This window comes from Cavia porcellus, unplaced genomic scaffold, assembly GCF_034190915.1.
Source record: "Cavia porcellus strain 051 isolate PalLab524CR breed Dunkin Hartley unplaced genomic scaffold, mCavPor4.1 scaffold_11, whole genome shotgun sequence".
NCBI lineage: Eukaryota > Metazoa > Chordata > Mammalia > Rodentia > Caviidae > Cavia > Cavia porcellus.
In genome coordinates this window covers 22,428,831-22,451,017 of record NW_026947494.1, presented here as the reverse complement: position 1 = coordinate 22,451,017, position 22,187 = coordinate 22,428,831, and the positions used below count along the sequence as shown (strand labels likewise).

At 32.7% G+C, this 22,187-nt stretch overlaps 1 protein-coding gene across 2 annotated transcripts in view; it reads left to right on the top strand.

Annotated features, from left to right (window-relative positions):
- Positions 1–22,187, top strand: part of Cdh9 (cadherin 9) — a 141,414-nt gene that overhangs the window by 111,596 nt on the left and 7,631 nt on the right. For both annotated transcript variants that reach the window (XM_003463624.5, XM_063258019.1), the window contains 7 exons: positions 436–603; positions 2,141–2,328; positions 3,212–3,465; positions 15,234–15,370; positions 16,210–16,331; positions 20,610–20,727; positions 20,838–21,089. In XM_003463624.5, the coding sequence (XP_003463672.2) occupies positions 436–603; positions 2,141–2,328; positions 3,212–3,465; positions 15,234–15,370; positions 16,210–16,331; positions 20,610–20,727; positions 20,838–21,089 (1,239 nt within the window). The remainder of the gene's footprint in view (positions 1–435; positions 604–2,140; positions 2,329–3,211; positions 3,466–15,233; positions 15,371–16,209; positions 16,332–20,609; positions 20,728–20,837; positions 21,090–22,187) is intronic.

Here is a 22,187-nt window from a genome sequence, read left to right as displayed (position 1 = left end):
TTTTGTTTCTTTTCTACAGTTATTACATAGACAGAAAACAAACTTCCTGCATCTGAAGCAACTTATTTGAATCCTTGTTTTTTTAAACTATTACCTACTAGGTTTAAATTTCACATGCTAAGTAGAAAATTTCACAATGCCCTATGTATTATACAGCATAGCAATGCTCAATATCTAAAGAATGTGACAGCAGAATTGTTTAGTCCTTAAACTTTCCCACAAAATTCACTTTTAAATCGTAATAATAATTAGATTGATTTAGCAAAGCTTACTCCATAAAGAATAGTCCATGGTAGATTTCATTATTTTGTGAATTGTATTAAATTGGTTGTGAAATGGAGCACAATTTGTTTTCTATTTGTTATTACTAAGTGGACCTTGCATCATTTGTTTTTAATGTCAATGACTGAATTGTCTACTTTTACTTTATAAAAGGTGTAATAAAAACTGCGTTACCAGACATGAGCAGAGAAAATCGAGAGCAGTACCAAGTGGTTATACAAGCCAAAGACATGGGTGGCCAGATGGGTGGCCTCTCCGGGACCACCACCGTGAACATCACTCTGACGGACGTCAACAACAATCCTCCTCGCTTCCCACAGAGTAAGTGCGGCTTCCTTGATCTCATGAGAAGTTTCTCACACATTGAGACAATATATTGGTGTTACTCGTTTTGCTGTTTGTTTCTGCATAAAATAAATGGACAGCACTTCCTTCCAAAAAATCATTTTTTTCCAAATTGAAAATGATGATCATTTTAGTATATACTCAGTGAAAACAGGTGTGTGAGCTTCTTTTAGAAATTTAAGTATCCTTTTGTAGCTTAAGTTGGAAAGTTTTCCAAACTAATTTGCCAGCATTCTCTGTGACCCTTTTCTTTTTTTCTATCTCCTTGCTCAGGAATGTGAGCTCTTAAATCTGGGTGCTGGAATTCAAATCTAAACCTGTTGGTTGCCCTGCCCAGATCTCTTGTCTACACAGCATATAAGTACAATAAGCCTTATCGATTTTATAAATACCGACTTTATGTTTTAGCCTCTCTGAGACCACTATGTGTGATCTTAATATCTTCAGAAAACAGGTTTGAGACTATTACAGTAATACAAAAAAATGCTGAGGACTAGATCCTGAAATAGTAACCATTACAAACCTAAACTCATTTAATCCTCATAACAAATCTATGCGTTAGGGGCTATTTTATGTACTTTATTATATAGATGAAGATAGTGACATCAAAGTTTAAAATTTCACTGACTTGTTTGCTGGTAAGAATTCACCCCGTTACAGTTGGACTTCAAAACCCATTTTGTTAACCACTGAACAAACCAGAAAGAGAAGAGACTTTGAAGTCAAACAGATTTTTTCCCAAGTCTGCCAGATGATTTCCCTAAGCCCCGGAAGATAATTGACCTATGTAGGACTGGAGGACCAGGATGAGTACTAATTAAATTACCATGAAGGGACTTTGATCTTCTGTAGAGTGCAGCACATAATAAAGTTATAAAAATATTCCTGACTTCAATATTTTTTGTATATCTGCCTATTGTCTCCTGATGGGAAAAATCTAAAATGCTTTGAAGAATACACAGAAAGCAATACAAGAACTTGCTTGATCTGTAGGAAACAGAAAAAAAACCCAAAAAACAAAAAACAAAAAAACCCAAACATATCTTATTTAAAAAAATACGAACCTTAAAACAAAGCAAATATTAAACATGCACATCGTTATGTGTAATATCATTTTACGTCTCTAATAAGGAATAAAATAATAAATTTATTTTTACAACAATCAAATACATATAAAAATGTGTGATGACATTTTGAAAGTCCCATAGAAGGGGCAACTATATTTTCATGCCCTTTTAAGTCAAAAGTTCCATATTGTACTCTCAGGTTCGCTGTGTGTTCTGAAAATAAAGTTGGACATAGGTCTGGGACACAGATTTCATTTAGAAAATGAAGCTTTCCTGCTTTTAAATAGTGTTTTCTTACCTTAATAAATATTTAACTTTAAGAGCATACAAGAAAATATGATGAAAAACTATCCCAAATTAAAATTAGTTTAATAAATACAGAAAAAAAATTATAAAAATCAGTCATCCAACATGAAATATCACAAGTGCTCTGATTTAATTCATAGGCACGTACCATTTTAATTCTCCTGAGTCTGTGCCGCCTGGAACCCACCTGGGAAGGATAAAAGCCAGCGACCCTGACATGGGGACCAATGCGGAGGTGCAGTACAACATCGCAGAAGGAGACGGGGCCGACACTTTCGAGGTTGTCACAGACAAGGACACACAGGAAGGAATTATCACTGTCAAAAAGGTTCCTTCACACTGTGTTCACTTTTTTACTGAGTCCTGCATAGTTTTCTCTTGCATTTCAGTAAAGAGCAGAAAGCTTAATTTTCCCCTTTATTACACGGTCTATCTTTCACAAAAATGAGAATAGAAGCGATTTTACTCAAATGAGTGAAGGATTTTAATCAATGATAATTGCAAACTACTATGAAAATTCAAATGATTGTGTTTGAGGGGATAACAATCCGACCAGTACTAAACTTAATTTTGTGTTTCTCTCTGTGAAAAATAAAGTGTACATTGGACACTGTTATCATATACTTTTTCCAAAAATATTTTTATTGCAAATGCAATGGTTTATTTCAACAAGTGGAAACTAGAAATACCATGTGCTTCATCTAGGTTTTCTTGATTTTTATAATGCAGTATGGAAAAGTGTTCTGAAACATAATGTAGAATAGTACAGTCAGTGTTAGTTATTATATGTTTAATATTTCACTCATAACTTACTTTCTGTAAGTGCTCAAATCACTGAAAAAATATTACTCTAACTCGACCATTATTCAGCGTTTCTTCTCATTTTAAGTATATGTAAATTTTATAATAGTGATGTACATAATTCATACATCTACTAAAGAATGATTCATTTAGCTGAGAGTGATGAAATTGAAGTATGTTATCCAATGGGAATCAGTAATAATATATATTCTTTTACACTTATTTAACTCCATATATTAAGAGTAAGGCAATACAAAGGTATATCCATTTATTTGATATATCTTGTAAGCAATAATCAAGGAACCAGATGGTAGGCATCGTTAAAATCAGGTTAATTAAATTTTGAAATTGTCACCTATCATCTGGCCTTCCATATCATGCTGAATTTTTCTTGTTTTATTTTACTTCAGAATTTAGATTTTGAGAAAAAAATGCTTTATACTTTAAGAGTGGATGCAAGTAACACTCATCTTGACCCTCGATTCCTACACCTGGGACCTTTCAAAGACACTGCTGTGGTCAAGATATCTGTGGAAGATATAGACGAGCCTCCTGTGTTCAGCAAACTCTCTTACTTGATAGAAGTTGATGAAGATGTAAAGGAGGGAAGCATTATTGGACAAGTCACGGCATATGACCCCGATGCCATGAACAATTTAGTGAAGTAAGTACTTTGAAGGTTTTTTTTTTTTGCAGAAAACTAATTATCTGTTTTCAGGCATATAGGAGAAATTGCACTGCACAGTGGAGAGTCTAACGCAATACTTAGAACTTGTAGTAAACAAACTCTTAACGGGATTGCCATCCAGAAACTCTAATTAGATTACTTCACTTTGCTGTCATAATGCCACTAGATAGATGTTATTATGCTGTTTCTCTGCATATGATAAGCATGACTCACTGAACATTTAAATTAGTAGTTCACATTTAAATTAGTAGCTCAATGTTAGCAAAACTGGGTTCTGAAATAATCAGGCTTTCTGACTCCAGATTGTTCAGAGATCTGAATCTTTTACATGTTGGTGTTTTTCTTGTCTGTTATTTAAAATGAAATACAAGTGAAAATGATTAAAAACTAATTTCGGAAATCTGGCTTGGAGAAATATCAAAATATCTTTTTCAACAATAATCACCAATACTACTGTATATGAAAACATTGGGGGAATATCGTGTCAGCTATATTCCAGCTGTGACACAGTGTTGTTAAGGAGATGACAATATACATTGTAAGTTACCAGGAAAGGTACATGTCTTAGTTATTAATAGCATATCAGCATATCAGGCTGGCCCAGAATTTGAAAGTCAAATGCATCATTAAAATCCAGAAAATGAAAGCAATCTTAAAACTTTCTTGTAGGTTGAATATAAATGTATTTACAACAAAAGTGGATATATTAGCTGATGGATGATGCTGAGTATTAAGTAAAGGAAAACAAGAAAGAAGAGTTGATGAGCAATAAATTGTCTGTTAAATGTATGACTACCTAAATGCCTAAAATTGTATTTTCTTAAAATTTCATTGTTTAATAAAGCACACTAAATTTTTGTTTGTTACCATTCTTCAAACATAGCAATTTACACGTACCATATGTTATTATCATATATTATTATTAAATGTATTTATTATACACTATATTATGTTTGAATATTATATAATATTCAAAATGTTATTTGCTATAACAAATTATTTCAAAATGTATTTAATTTATTTATGATTTTATATTATTGAACACATTAACTTGTACAATACAGAGAGTCTATAGATTTTAACCTTTAGTTAATAAAATCATACTCTTTACAATTTTTTATCAGTTGTAACTTACTGGAATAGTCCAAAGGATATTTGTTTTTAAGTATCAGTTTTAAATTACAAGTTTTACATTAAAATCGATTTTATAATTGTTTTATTTCATATAGGTTATTTCTTCTAAAAATTTATTCATATCTCTATTTACTTTTATTATACTAAACAAGATTCTTCAAGTAAAAATAAGCAATCTACTTTTACATAATTAACATATATTTATTGGCATATTCAGACGAAAAAAATTAGATTTTTGTATTGAAATTGTCTGTAACTGATTGCTTTCAATGTCCCTCGCTTGTGAATTTAGAAAAAACAGAAAAGAACTTTAAACTATGTCCACTTTCTTTGCAATGCCAAAACGAAACAAACACATATTACTATTTTTGTTTGAAATATGCATAATATATGATATGGAGAATGACAAGTGGTAATCACAAAGTCAACAACTTCTTTAAGAATTTTTACATATTTATGATGCTGCAAGTGAAGACATTTTTAAATAAAATTTTCTATGAAGAGAAAATGAAGATAGTTTTGTTATTTCATATCAGTGGTGACTTTTTTCGGTTGCATTAAACTTCTCTAATTTGTCAGCTAGTTAAAATTATTTATTTTTAAAACTATAAGTGTTTATTCATACTATTATGTAGAAATGCTCAATAAGTGTCTGCCTTTGATGAGTTTTGATAGTTTTAATAATAGTTGTCAAGTGTTTGTGGAAGGACTACTGCCCTTATTTAAAAAAAAAACTGATTGCAGATTTAGCTCAGCGGCATATGCGCCTGCCTTGCAAGCAGGCAGTTGTGAGTTCGATTCCTGGTACCAATAAAAAGGAAAAAGACAAAACAAAAAAAAAAAAAACCTGACTGCAAATTTTGAAAGTAATCATTTATCAGTAATTTGTAGCATAATGGCAAAACACCAGCAGTTTTAGATGATAAATCTATTAGAGTTTTGAATATTTTTAAATCTGAGTGTTTCTATATTTTAACAATCTGATCCCTTTTGTCTTTTATGAAGTTTATTTGTGCACTCAAAATTCAATAAATTTTTCAGGAGATCCATTACATCTTTTTCTCAATTTTTATTTTATTTTTTTAGTACATGCTTACAGTACATAATGATTGCTTTCCTTTGAATAATGTATATAACACATTTTAATTCTTTCTTAATACACCCAATATTTCTTGATCCCTTTTGCTAAATACCTATCTTTCTATTTCTTACTGTCTGTTCTTTATGTTTCTCTTTATTTATATTTTATTTTTTATGTAAGACAAACCATGAGATACTTAACCCATATGTCTGATCTGCTTTGATTTACATTATGTCACAAGGTGCATGTGTTCTCCTGCAAATGACTCAAGTTCACACATCTTTATGTCTGAATAGTACACTATGGCATATAAATGCCACATTTATTTTACCTTTTCATTTATTGATGGACACTTTTAAGATGTATCTACAATATTATGCTGTCTTGGTTACTTTTCTCTCTTTGCTGAGACAAAATACCCAATCCCCAAAATGAAGACAAGAAAGATTTATTTAGCTCATGGTTTGTGGAGGTTTCAGTCCATAATCAGCTGGCTCCAAGGCAGGGTGGCATGGCCTCACTTCAAGGCAGCAACCAGCAAGAGCAAGCAGAGCAACAAGGGTAGGCAGATGTAGTTCTCACAAAATTCTCCTTCCCGTCCTCTTGCACAAGATGAGGGTATTTACAAAGTAAGGATCCTGAATCTCTGCTGAGTCTCTCAGTTAAACTTAACTTCTCAAGTTGACACAATGTATCAACCATAGCATATGCACTGCTATAAATACTGGTATGCATGCATATATCATTCCAATGTGATGTCTTTAGTAATTTTGGAAAGATTCCTAGAATAATAAAAGTTAGATCAAATGTGATTTCTATTTTTAGGTTTTTGAGGAGTTATCATATTGTTTTTTCATAATGTTTTACTAGTTTAAACGTCTACCAACCATATGGAAGAGTTCTTTGTTTTCAATGTAGCTTGCTAGCATTTTATTTATTTATTTATTTATTTATTTATTTATTTACTATTTGCTTTCTTGAATTCTTTCTGGAGTGAGATGCAATTTCAATAATGTTTTAATTTGCATTTTTCAAATGGCCAGAAATAACAAACATTTTTTTTTTTTTTATGGACTTACTGGTTATTTGTACTTCATCTTCTGAGAATAGTCTATCTATTCATTGTGCTTTAAAATTTTTCATTATATCTATTTATTTAAATTGTGCATTTAATTGGATCTTTTATTTTGAATGATCTTTATTATTTATATAACTAGTATATATAATATATATAATACTAATAAAAATATATAACATATAGGTTACATAATATGTTATATATATATATATATATATATATATATATATATATATATGTCATTCATACTCTGTCCATACATATTCTATGTACTGTTGGCTGTGTATTCACTCTTTTGGTTGTTTCTTTCACTGTGCAAAAGCTTTTTAATCTCATATGGTCCCACTTGCTGACTTTTGCTGTTATTGATTGTGAAGTTGGGTTTTGCTTGTATAGTCCTTGGGTATGCCCATGTTTTCAAGAATTTTATCTGTTTTGTCTTCTAGCAGATTAAGTGTTTCTGCTTTAACATTTATGTCTTTATCATTTTTATTTTGGCTTAGTATATGATAAGAGATACGGGCCTACATTCAATTTTATGCATGTGGATAGTTTATTTTCCCAACACTATTTATTAGAGACGCTACCTTTCCTTTAGTGTCTGATTTTGACACTTACGTCAAAAATGAAATAGTTAAATGTGCCCACAGTTATTTCTTGATTGTCTATTATGATTCATTGTTCCACACATCTGTTTTTTGTGCCAGTACCATGCTTTTTGATCTTTGTAGCTTTATAATATAACCTTCAGCTTTGCTTTTGTTAACTAGGAATGCTTTTATTACTCTGAGTTCTTTCTGGTTCTATAAAAGTTTTAGAATTTATTTCTCTAAGTCTTATAACTAAGCATATTTCTATTTATTAGAGGAGTCATCAAATTTTATAAATTCTTAATACTCCTTTCTGAAAAAATGTCTCATTTTGTTTCTTTCTAACACTTTTTTCTTTTTCCGCCTTGAACTTAGTTTCATATTGATGCAAGCAAGATTGGACTTTTCAAAACAGATGACATTTTATTTTACAATATTTTATATATTTTTTACTTCAGATGAATTATATTAGATCATACAATATTCATATAAATGAACCCTATGCCGTCATTTTGATTAAAATGCTTCATTTTGCAATGTATTTAACTTCACACATTTTCTTATTGAATTTTGATTGTATGGATGGACGATGTCCTTAATCAGATATATAATTTATAAATATTTTTACATGCATTGCTCTCCATCCTTAAAATGACTTTGAAAAAGCCAAACATTTTACTTTTGGTAAAATTGAATTTATCAATTCTTTATTAAATTTATATTTGAGACCAGTTTCTACAAATGAGCCCTCTGGGACTTTTACTGAGATTTTTAATCTGTAAATACATGTAGGGAGAATTTATATCATAATAATATTTAACATAATAGCCCACAAAATAAAATACAATTTGATTTATCTCTAGGTTTTTAACAAATATTTTCGGATTTATGTATACTTTTCAATCATGACTTCATCAGATGTGCTATAAGTTTGAAGACGTGTCTTCTTCTTCAGGGACTATAACGTTTAATGGGCCCCGGGAGTGCTCTGCTCTTCCCTCTTCACTTTCATATAGTATGGACGTTATTACCTTGGGTTCCCTGAATCACTGTCACCTGCGTTCATTTGTTCTAACCCTTTTACCTTCTCCATTCTGCATATCACAATCACTTTCATCTTCGACTCAGTAATTATTTCTGCAGTATCTAATCAGTTTCAAATCCATCCAACATATTTTTTCGATTCCCCATGTTGTGTTTCTTTCTAATTCCTTCTGCAGCTATTCTGTGAAGACACATTTATATTTCTTTAAGCACACATATGTAAATGGTATGTGCTTCTTCTGCATGGTTATTCTTTCCTTTGTAAGATGAAACATATGGAATGTGCCTAAATATCCTTTTTAAAATCACTGGAAGCTAATTTTATCAACTGTGTCACTTCCAGGTTCAATGAATAGAACTTTTTTTACATTGATATTTTCCTGCTGCTATGCCTGGTTGTAATTTTTTATTGGATTACATTATAGATTTTACAATGTTTTCTTGAAAATTGCATTTTACAATTATTCTTGAGCTTTTTTTCTGATGTATAATTAGGTTTCTTGAAAAAAGTTTAATTCACTTGGATCTCATTTTGATGTTTTGCCAGCTGTTCTTTATTTAGGATTAATTTTGCCTTTCTAGTCAGTCATCAAGACCTCTGAGTAGTTTAGCAAAAGTGCTGCACATTAAACATGTTTTCATTCTACATATTAAGAACTATTATATATTCACTTTCATAGTATTTCATAAGCATTCCTCATCCATGTTTCTGTTAAATCTAATCACTATGACTTCATTCCCATAGGTCTATGTTATCTATTCCCATTCATTTTCTGAGAGGCTCACAACTAAAGATGTGTGTGAGATTCCCCAGATCCACTCTCTCTCTCTCTCTCTCTCTCTCTCTCTCTCTCTCTCTCTCTCTCTCTCTCTCTTTAAAAAAAAACTTAAACAAATACAGAGATCCAAACTCCTGGGATCTCAACATCATCTTTTAAATTCAGGGAGATTGGCAGGCTCATCTGGTTTTGTTGGTTTTGTTTTCATGTGCAGAAGCCTGTGTATGTGTTTCATTTTATGTTGTTTGAGAGTCTTGCTGCGTAGCAAGGCTGGGTTGAAATCACAGTTCTCCTGGCCTTGTGCATCAGCCTCCCAAGTATTACGATTACAGCCTGGGACCACTATGCTTGAGTTTCGACTTCCTGGATTGTAAACATCTTTCCTCCCAAGCATATTGACTAAGTTCTAAAGCTTATCTTATTTCTTCCTTTTTCTCAGAAATTATTATGCTGATTTCCAGTTATTCAGTTATTTTTAAAGCATTATTTCATACAGTTTTGTCTGTTTTAGGCGTGGTGTGATAAACTAGCCCTGCCATTGTTCTCAAAAAGTAAAAATTAAAGAATACACAAACATACTCCTATTTAATCAGTTGAAGTAATTCACTTTAGATATCACAAGACATCTTATAGCAAAAAGACATATGTACCTTTCTGTTTTTTTTAATTAGTACACAGTATATTTCTCTTAGTAAATATTCAAACTTTCAATTTGTCAATCTGACATCTTATTTAAATGTCATTGAATTAACTGTAACTTTATAACTCTATAAATATATGTATACATTAATTCTGATTGTTTACTGTTACCAATGTTTTGTGACATGCATATTCTATTATAATATATATATATATATACATATATATATATATTTATATATAGCAGTAGTATTGAAATTTTAGATTTGTAAACATAACCTGTTTTTTTTGTCTGATAATTTCCTGCAGATGTAACTTTAAAGAGAATTTCTGGGTCAGAACTAATGATAAAATTTGCATTCCTAATTTACAGCATATAAAATTGACTCATTTTTAAATCAATAGTGCTTTCAGAAATATCTGCTTTCAATAGAGCACTAAAGTCTCGCACAAAAAATAAAGTCTAGTTTTGGCTGTAAATCTCATCTAAAGATGAGAAAAAAGAATTACTGAGAGAACCAATCCGTGTCAAATTATCTTCATTAAATTACCAATTCTGCCAATATTAATAGCTTTACCTGAAAGCATAGAATATTGGCTGGTTTTGTTAGATTGGAATATATGAAAAACAAGATTTCAAACTCTAATTACAGTGTGAAGAAAAACCAGCAATAATTCAATGAGGATGCAGCACAGTGATACACCTTCCTGGCTCTGATCCAATTTAGAAAGATGATTGATTCCCAGAGGAAAAAGAGGCCCCAATCAGCGTCATGGAATGTTTTTTTTTTTTTTGGTTTTTTTTGTTTTGTTTTGTTTTGTTTTGTTTTGTTTTGTTTCAAGAAAAACTTTGGAACTAATTCTGAACTTCCTTAAAGTCGTTCATCAAAAATATTTTCTGAAATACATCTGCTACTTGTAACATGAGATTATGGTTACGATTAGCAGCTGTTGTTACCTCCACTTCACCTCATTAGTTATCATGAATCTCTGAAATTTCAGGGTTGATTGTAGCTTTGCAGGTTCTGAAAGAACATCGTGCCTCACTTCATACCGATTTTATACTTAATATTTTGAACCTACAATGACTTTTAAAAGAAATCGTTTCTCCTATTGTTAAGCTGAAAAGTAACAACAACAACAAAAACTTATTGGCAAGAGATTTAGCTGTGATTCCAATATAAAACAAATGGACATACGTGCACTCATATATCAAGAGACTTCTCACATATTTTCTTAGTGTCACAGATAGTAAAATAAAAATCTTATAATAGATTACTTTTTCTGCCCAGAATTTAGCTCCATAGCCTAAGCGTCTACCTGGGCAAGGCAGGTTGTGAGTTAGATCACCTGAAAGATTATTTTTTTCTGCAAGAAAAACTGTATAAGAAGGCTTCAAATGAAATTATAAATATAATATACACTTAACATTTTCAAAGTGGAATGAGGTTTTTATAGTTTATTATTATGGAAAACACACTTATGGAAAGCAGTAATTTTAAAGAAAAACATCAAATCCATACCCTGACCTTGATGAATTAGTGAAACCGGAACCTAGAATCCAGTAAAGGAAAAAAATGCTATCATAACCTGATACTGCACACTATTGATTTTTCTGGTGTCTGTATTTTCCATAGGGGATAATAGTACAGGAATCTGTGTTTAACTTTTAATGGTAAAGCATTAAAATGCAAGGCAAACAAAGAACAAACATGAGAGCTCAGTTTCCACAAGTTTCATTCTGTGTCTTTTTTCATGTTTTTGTTTGCCATCCAATTGGTCAGCTCACCTTCCTGCACAAGGTATTCAAACAAAAACTTATGCCAGTGATCTTTTCAGACTTATTGCTCAGAATCCTTGTAGAGAAATCAGTAAAATATTATTGTTATTAGAAGGCATCTGCTAGGTATAGAGATAGTTTTGTTCTATATTACATGTTTATCATGCTCATTGTGGTCACTGGTTATAATCCAATGTATTTATTATTCATAGGTAAATCAGAATGTTCTTATTCATTCTGAAAATAGAACTTGGCTGATGAACACAAAGAAATTATCTCTGAACTCTAACAAATTTAGAGATATTACTTGTACTGTGTAAAATTTTTAATATAGACCTGTCATTATTAAGGATAAAAGTCAACAATTCCTAAATTGTCAAATTGCTACTCTTTCACGAATTCCTAACTTGAAAAATAATGACTTTTAAAGTGCAACCTAAGAATAGGACAGCCAGAAACTCAGTTCAATTTTGATCTTATGTAAAGTGCAAATGAGTCAGAACTCCACTTTTATAACTTTAGAATGGCCATTTATTCCTGCATCACAGAGCCCCCGTGCTAATCTCTAGGGCGAGTAGCAATGAGAACAGAAGAGTGTTTTATTTTGCCTTTTGATCTTCCATGGAAACAGAAGGAGAAATCACAGATCTATTCAGACATAAAAGAAAATGGTTAACTGTTGACCTTTCCAACAAGGGAGAGACAGATGAATATTGTAAATTAAGTTTCACTCAACACAAAGATGTTGTTATGAGCTTTTCCTTTCCTTTCCTTGTGTTCATTTTAGGCTTGTGTTTATTTTTAAGCAGAATTTCATGTATTTAAGGAAAACACAGTAAAAGAATTCTAATGTTACTATGACTTTCTTTTCTGTCAAACACTATGTAGTAGAGATCTAGTCATAAACATAAAAAAAAAACAGTCACATTAGTAACTAAATTGTCAAAGACTGGAAATCTGTGAATAAATAATATGATTTTTCATTTTAGCAGAATTAAGCAACAAAAATTAAAAGGAGAAAATTCTGAATGACCCAATTTTAACACAATAATAATTACTTTGAAAATCAGGTCCATTACAAATATGCATGACTGATTGGCTAAGTCTAATATGACATTTACTTTTAGGAAAATACATATTTCATTATGCATTTATGTGTTTATTTTTAGATCAATATTTCTATAAGTCTTTTATCTCCTTCATTTCCCTTTCTAGAAGTAAAGCTATACTTGAACAATGATTACATGATGAGTGAGTTTGTTTTAATCTCCCAAGTACTTTGTGTAAGAAATTCACAATGATAACTGTTGAAAATTAAGAAAATATCACCATTTTTTAGTTTTTTCAATAAGGAGGACACTGAGCTCATTCGATGTATTAGCAGTAAAATGCAGAAGAATATATGAATCTGTGGGGAGTGTCTTAGTTTTATCACCACTGAGATGAAGTTTGGAATGTTTTCATTGGCCAAAACTGTACTTAAAGTCATATCCATGTCTATGAAATACTGTTATCAGGCTTAGCAGAAAAAATTAGATAAGGACTTCATGAAGTATACTATAGTATTACAATTATTTTAATATCTGTATCTACATTAAATTTCAACATAGTTCTTAAAACAGAACAAATCTCATCTTATATTAAAGCCCCCAAAAATAAAAAAAAGATGAAATACTCAAAAATTGCGATAAATTTTCATATAAAAATTTGAAATTGCCAATACTTTGCAAAGTTTAGAAATCTAAATTTTTACTCTTAATATTTGTTAAAGTCAGTTTTCCATAGTGACTGCTATACTGATTCATAATAGTAGAGAATTTTACCTACTAGGCATATTGGAATGGAGGTAATCTATTTAATTTCTTTAAGGAGATAGTTGGAATAATAGGAACTATAACTTAGTAATCGATTCTTTATCTTCTTTTTTCTTTGTCTTTAATAAAATTGAACAGCCTTCTATGTAATATCTGGTCCCTGAACCTGCAATGCAGGATTCGCCTACAATTCCAAAGTGTTTCCACACCAGTGCTACTGATTCAGAGTCTAGGTTCATAGCTGGTGCTGCTTTTCTTGTTTTGGGCATTAAACCTGGAGTCTCACACACAACAGGCAACTGCTCTACCACTGAGATACAAAATTACCCATTAAATTCTGTTGATAATAAGGTCCCTGTGTGATTCATGTGAATATAAACATCTGAGAAACACTCTCTTGTAATGTAATGAATCATTTACAAATTATAAGCAGCAAATCTCAGACCAATAATAAAGGTATATTAGCTGCTACAACGTAACAGGGATTCATGTAACTACAGGGCTTTCATATAAGCAAGCATTTAAAAATGTTTCTTTTGAGAGTGTTTAGTATTCTATATATCCCACAAATATTATTATAAAGGAAGGAGATTAAATCAATATAACTTTATTTTATTTTTTAAACAGGTCAAAAGTATGATTGAGTCTCGTGAAAGAGGCAGTGTCTAGATGTGGACAATCTGTGGACTCAAAAAAAAAAAACAAACAAACAAACTTTCTTTTCCATTCAGGTTGTGAGTGGATTTTATTTTATTTTATTTTACTTTTTGGTAGGGGAGGGCACCAGGATTCTAGCTCAGCACCACATGCTTGCCAAGCTGGCGTTGCACCACTGAGTTAAACCACATCTATAGTGGATGTTGGATCCTGGCAGCTATGTAGGCGAAGTTCCACTCCTGTACAGGATGTCAATTTAGAGTCTTCCGAGTGCCTAGAAGCTGCCTGCATTCTTTGGCTTGTTGCTTCATCTTTAAAGCCAGCAATGATGAGTCAAGTTCTTCTCACTTTTCACATTTATCCGCTTTTCTCCTTCTGTCGCATATCTTCAAGCCACTCTGCTTTTAAGTGTTCATATGATTAGATCAGGCACATTGGAATGATCAAGAATATTGTACCATCTAAGTGTTTTCAACTTATTCACACTTACGAAGTTACTTTGGCCATGTAAAGTTGGATATTCTAGGGATTAGATTAACACTTTGGGGGAAGAAACACTGTCTTTCCAACTACATAGTAATACAAAGATATGGTGACAAGCTTTCATATCCAGCCTTGATGAGAAAGTCACGGAATTATGCAGAGATATAATGTTTCATTTTTACTTGAAATAATTTGGAGAAATAGATTAGAAAGGACTCTCCGTTGAGATCTTTCTTGAATGCAGCTATCCAAGAACAATATATATACTCTGTGTACAAATTTTCTTATGTTCGTATTCTCTTCAGATTATGTTTAATTTATTCAATGTTATTGGCTATTAAATTTAGTGTGACTGCTTAGTGTATCTCAAGTACTGAGAAGGATCTACCATAAAATAAATGAATCAAGTGACACTTTAAAATCTCACTTGAAAGCTGCCAAGAGGAGTCATTAGTGAAAAGAATATATCCAGTGTGCTCATACTCATAAAATAGTAGTATTGGAAATGATCAAGTGTATGAAATTGCTTAAGTAAATAGTGTATAAGAAGAAAATCAAAGATTTTCTTAGCATTTCACATTTCACGTCTTTGTTAGATCATTGTAAGAACTGACTATAACTTTAAGGAAATAGTAGAAGGTACTTACGAATCTGTTTCCTGCCAGATACTCGGTGGATCGACATACTGATATGGACCGAATTTTCAGTATACACTCCGAAAATGGCTCTATTTTTACTCTGAAACCCCTTGACCGGGAATCATCCCCATGGCACAACATCACCATTACAGCCACAGAAATAAGTAAGTGTGAGACACATTTAGCTAATGGCATTGTCATTCATCAGAGAAAAAAAGTGTGGCTTAAGCAGTCTTTCTCCTGAGGAAAATTGCTACATTAGTACAGTTTTAGAGAAATGGCTAGAATTAATTGATTGATGGGGGCAGGGTCATTCTACGTAGTTCAGGCTGGCCCGGACTAACTAAGGAGTCCCGGTTGGCCTCAGATTCAAATAGACCCTCTTGCTCCTGAGTGATGGATTGCAGGTTTGTGCCACCATGTCTTGAAAATTATTTTTAATTATTAATTACATTTACATTATTTTAAGAATTATCAAATCGTTCTTTCATTTTCTCTAACATGTAGAATAGAAATACAGTCTAAATTTATAAAAGTCATAAATTATTTACTTCTGAACACATGTATTTGTAATCCCAGCTATTCAGGAGGCCGAGACAAGACGACAAATTCCAAGCCAGCCAAAAAAGCTAAATAAGAACTTCTGCCCAGGGCCAGGAATTTGGCTCAGAGGCACAAGTTCCTGCCTGGGGAGTGAGAAGTCATCAGTTTCATTATTGGTGAAAAAAAAAAAAAAAAAAAAAAAAAAAACCAGGAAAAGAAAAATCATCTATTTATCTACTAAAATTATCTGTCACAAATATTATTTCATTCTCCACCAAATATTATCCTTTTTAATGTGCTTTCTATGTGGGCTATGTAACAAAGTTGAAATATGCATCAGAATTCTATCTGAGACAGTGAATAACACAGAACTGATTTGTTGCTAAATTACAAATAAGACAAGTGTTTTTTCTGCCTCTGTGTAATTGAAACTAAAATTGTATTCATGTTCTTATTGCAGATAATCCAAAACAAAGCACTCACATTCCTGTCTTCATCAGAATTCTAGATATAAATGACCATGCACCTGAATTTGCCATGTACTATGAAACATTTGTGTGTGAAAATGCAAAATCTGGCCAGGTAAATAAAATCACTATAAATATAATTTTTTTCACTTTATAAAGGCAAATAATGTACTTTATTTTCATTGTTTTCTTACTATTTTTATACTGCCATCTCTTACTAGAAAATTCAGTGAACTTTTAAAATGATTTCTATAACTTATTATAATCATGAATTGTAAGAAAAATTAAAATTCAAGCCTTTATTTGTATACCAGGCTAACAGTGAAGACCATTCATGAGATAAGCTCTTACTTGGATTCATAATTAGGTTGATGCCTAGTCATACACTCTAACCACATGGAAATATATCATGAAATATACCTGTAGTGTGGCCATGATTTTTTTTTTTTCTGTTGGCATGCAGGAAATCTAACAATTATTTTAACTATTTTACAACTTTACTTCAGCCAGAAGACTTTTGATCTATGTGATATTTTATTTGTGATATGAAAATTTTATATTTTTGAAATAAAAATACTTATCTTAGAACAGTTCCAAATTCCTTTTACAGCATAATATAACAAACACATCTACAGTAACTATAAGCAATGCAGATTATGTTCATTTTTTAAAACAGGAGATTAACTATTAGAGTTGCTTAAATAACTCCTTCAGGAAATCAGGGAGATTTTAAGAGTCTTCTACAATTAGATCTACTTAAATGTAGAAAATAAAATGAGGAATGGCCCTTTATTTTGGTTGACGTTATTATGGTCAGAATGCTTATGTCCTTATTTGTATGTTGAAGATCTAAACCCCAGTGTGCCTGTATTTGAAGTAAAGGTGTATCAGTCAGGGTTTACTAGAGAAACAGCTATAACTCAAGATATACAAATGTATACGAAATTACAAGATTGGCTTACAGTGGTCAGCCACAAAGTCAGATGAAAAAGCAGTGTGCAGAGGGTCTCTGCACCCAAGAGCTGTAGCCTACTGCAGTATCCTGTGCAAGTCTGTATCAGGAGGCTGATGGATCTGCGATGGAACACGGAGGAGTCTATCACAAAGGCTAAAGAGTCTACAATAAAAGCTGAAAAGTCCCAGGTAGAAGCAAAATAGTTCATGCCAGAAGCTGAGAGATGGCATCCATGCTGAAGGTGAAGACGAGAGCAATCAGCCCCTCCTCATTTGCCTGTTAGTGGGTGCAGGATGCTCCTTTGGGGTTGGTGTAGCAGTCACACCATCTGCACGTGTTCTTCTTGCACAAGCTGAGGACGTTACAAACTAAAGACCCTGAGCCCTTGCTGAATTGCTTAAACTTCCCACTTTCTCAAATCAACACAATGAATAAAATCCTAGAATGGTAATGGTTTCTCCTCTACACTCCAGGACTTGGAGCTGCTGAATCCCTTAGTTAAGCTTCTAGACTTCTCAAGTTGACACAATATATAAACAATAACAAAAGATCTCCAAGGTAGTAATTAAGGTTAAATGAAGCCATTGGCAGTGGACAAGGAATGGTCTGACAGAATTAGTATTCTTACAAGCCAAGATACCTGAGATCTTATGCTGTCTCCCTCTTCCTGAGCTAATGCATTGAGAACAGACCATTTGAGGACTTAAAGAGAAGGCATGTGCAAGCCAGGCAAAGAGCCTCTTCCAGAAGCTGACCGTGCTGGCAGTCTGAGCTCCAACTTCCAGCTGCCATAACTGTGAGAAAACACGTATCGGCTTTGTAAGCCACACAGTCTTTAATGGCAGCACAGATAAGTAGGGCAAACACACTTACAATGTTCCACCTATATACAAAAAAAAAAAAAAAAAAAAAAAAAAAAAAAAAAAAAAAAAGCAAAAGAAATAAAAACACAAGTGATGCAGGATGAGTGCCACACACTTGTAAGAGTTCACAGGGCCAAGGCAGTTTAGGTCAACCTGGGCATCCTAGCGAAACGCTTAAAAAATAAAAGTCAGTTTTTCCATCTGTATAGAAACTTTGCATAGTTACTTCAATTCCATTTTTTTCCTCTTTTGTTCTTTGCAGGATATAGTGGGTATACTCTCAGTTCAGTAAGTGATTATTATTTTTGAGGGTTAATTTTTATAAGATGGCAACAAAAGAATTTATGCAACTACTCCTCTACAAGTAGATATTTGATTAATCAAATTCTATCAGGCAGACAGAAATATAGCGAACATTATACTATTTACACTTTCTTAATACCTAGTATTATTTCTTTGATAGTAAAGTCAAAGTAAGAATGATTAATTTTTCTCAATAAATATTAATCAGTATGCCAAATAATTTTCCAAAAACATAATAATTCTACCACACATTTATTTGGTGCCTCTAGATTTTAAATGTCTGCAACTTCTAAATATCTTAAAATAGTTTAGTGTTAATTGCATCAATGTTTTGGGGTTGGATGCTTTGCTGTAAAATGGCACTAATAAATGGCACTTTGTATAGGTGAGTGTGTGTGTGTGTTAACACAATTATATTGAGTTCCTGATGCCGCAGTGAAAAATACCACAAACTAGATGAATTAAAAGCACAGATGCTTTTTCTCTCACAAGTTTGCAGATTAGAAATCCAACATTGCTTTATGCGCAAGGAGATGCTTTCTTAGTGGCTTATAGAGGCTCCGTTTTGGACACTTCTAAGTTTCTTGTGGTGGATGGTAATTCTTGGTTGTTCTTTGGAACATAGACACAAGTTAATCCAGTTGCAGTCTCCACCATTCCATGGTATCATTTTCTGTGTTCAAATTTACATCTTTTTAAGAAGACCCTAGTATTATATTTGAGCCCTCTCTATTCCATTATGACTTCATTTTCAGATAAGATCACCTTCACAGGTGCTATGATTGACAGCTTTTACACATGGTTGCAGTAGATGTTCCTTACTCATGTATGAATTGGTATGCTTGCCATGTGTTGATTTGTATGATTTACTGGTACCTTTTATGCTGCATTTGATATTAATAGAATATAACTGATAACATCTGATTATAATTTTAATATATCTACTACCAAATGATGTCTATATTTTCTTTCAAAAAGGCTTAATAAGTCTTTTAATAATTGAATCATGTAATCAAAGGACCAATGTTTATATATGTTAAAATATCACCAGCAGTTAAGCTTATTATCATTGTTAAGGACCAGAAGTTTTAGCAAGAATTCTAAAAGTTATGCAATCTTTTTCTTATGTTCAGCTTATATTGTCTAAGGAAGAAAGGTAAATTTTGCACTGAGTGTGCACTTTTGAAAGCACTCTATAAGAATTATGGTCACTGTGTCAATAAAGTTCATGAATCTGTCACTAATATCAAGTTAAAGTATAGGGAGAATGCAAGTTGGCATGGTGACAGGAGGCACAGAATCACCAAAAGAAGGAATAAATTCAACTACTGTGAACTTGCAATAATCAGCACCACAGAAGGTTGGACTGGTGTACCTGCAAGTGGTGTGATTATTTTTCTAGAATAGGAAGCTAAAATTAAGAGTAATTAAATGACTGTAAATTCACATCAGACCGATGGCAGACCTGTGCATAGAAAAACAAGCACGTTGAGATGCAGTTCAGCAATTTTTCTCTATGAAATGCTCATGGAATATTTTGCCTGACTTACTGTTTGCTGTTTCTTCCCACTATGGCACACTTCTGACTTCATGGATCTCAGCTAAGAAGCACTTTACTTTGGCACCTTCAATGCCAATTTTACAAAAGCTGAGGAGTGCTTTTATACTGTTTCTTTGTTAACAAAATGAAAACAAAAGCAAGTAACCTAAATGGAATATGCACTACATTTCTCCAAACTCCCCCCCCATATCTTTCCCATCCTGTTTTAGGATACTGCGCAATAAAATGTTCATTTGTCTAAAAATATATTAATAGTTTTGTTAATGGAAAGGAGTGGTTTTGCAAAGCACTTATTTATCTCAAAAAGTATCGTTCATATTTTCTTTCATTGAAAACATTTTTTTCCAGTGGAGCAAACAGATAGGTAAGCAAATATTAATAAAAAAAGAGAACTGGTGCTTTACAACAAGCATAAAGGATGCTAGTATTGGAGTGGTCATCTTTTAAAGTCAAATATTTTATTAATCAGAAAGCAAAACATAGTGACTTGAAATGCATCACCAGTAATACTTGCAGGGTGTTAATCCTCATTAATTAAACATTAGATGAAACCATTAAAATATATTTGGCCTAATTTTCTTAAAATAACTTTTTCATTTCCTTAATTTTAGTAATCAAAGTGCCAACTCTCAGATTTAAAGTATCTTGCAATAGAAAAAGATTTGGTTTTTGTTTCGTTTAATTAGGTTAATTCACGTATTTTGGTTTCAGTTGATTCAGACAATCAGCGTAATGGACAAAGATGACCCTCCCCGAGGCCATAAATTCTTCTTTGAACCAGTACCGGAATTTCCTCTCAATCCAAACTTCACCATTGTAGACAATAAAGGTACAGAGATTTTGAAAACTGCTATTTATGCAGTCTACCATATCCGACATTCAAACAAGAATGAATATATATATATATTTTTTTTTCTTTTCCTTCTCCCTCCACCCCAGATAATACAGCTGGAATCATGACTCGAAAAGATGGCTACAGCCGCAACAAAATGAGCACCTATCTGCTGCCAATTTTAATCTTCGACAACGATTATCCTATTCAAAGCAGCACTGGCACCCTCACGATTCGCGTGTGTGCCTGCGATAATCACGGGAACATGCAGTCCTGCAACGCGGAGGCCTTGATCCTGTCCGCAGGGCTGAGCACGGGCGCTCTCGTCGCCATCCTGCTCTGCGTCCTCATTCTGCTCAGTAAGCTGCCCCTTCCCAGTGCTCCCTGCCTGCGGAACGCACTCCTACACTTCCCAGCAGCCCAGTGCGAAGGGACCCCTCCCACTGCCACAATCAGCACTCTTAACTTTGATTAAAATGATTCCTTCCAATACAGAGAGAGGATATTTTCTTTATCCTAAAGGGACAGGTCTAGTTTTCTCATGATCCCAAAATACAACATAACAGCAATACTACATATATATTTTTGAAGCATATTTTACAGCGTTAAGTGTTATAACTTGGTAAACTATGACCCCAAGACATTGAATTTAATAACTGATTTAATCTCCATAACACCTCTACAGGGTAAGCACTTTTATTCTACTATGCAATGGCTTAATAGCATACTGAAAGTCACTTTTTAGATAGCTTTTTATTAGGTCCCAAACACTGACTATTGTATTTGGAAATTTTCTTTTATATTATTCTCAAAACTAAAAACAGCCTACCTTTACAAGTAAAATCAATAAATACTGATACGGACATAAAATGTCTAATTGGCAGATACATTAAAATTGTCATGGAAAGTCAAAGGTTTTCCCTGTTGTACTAACTATGCAAAGGTGCAAGACACTAAGTTACAGAGTCAAAATTCTACTTAAAAAAAATATCATTGTGACACTCTGGTCATCCTAACCCTGTCATATTTTCTAAATAAAGTCATACTTCCAACAGCAAATATTTAATTTAAGCACCTACTAAACAGGACAACAATTTAATTCAATTAAACAGTTGGTACACTCTAAAACATTCCAAAAAAAAAAAATTTTTTTTCCATCAAATAGCCATCCAAAGTTCTTATGCTTAGAGTGGAAGAGCTATCCAAATTTATGTTCTAATGCTCAAATGCGCTGGCTTCTTTCCTCCGCAAATCCTTTCAAGCTGTCTGGATGAAATATTTTTGGCCAGATATCCTGCAGGACTTCACTAGAGGATGGATGGAAGTGAGGGGACAACATTTGTCTCAGTTAAGATGATCCAACTACTGAGAAAAGCTTTGGCTCTGAGCGCTTTAGAGCCCAGGCTTCACCACCATCCTCACCAGGGCCAGCCCCTGCCTGCTGCTACCAAATTCAG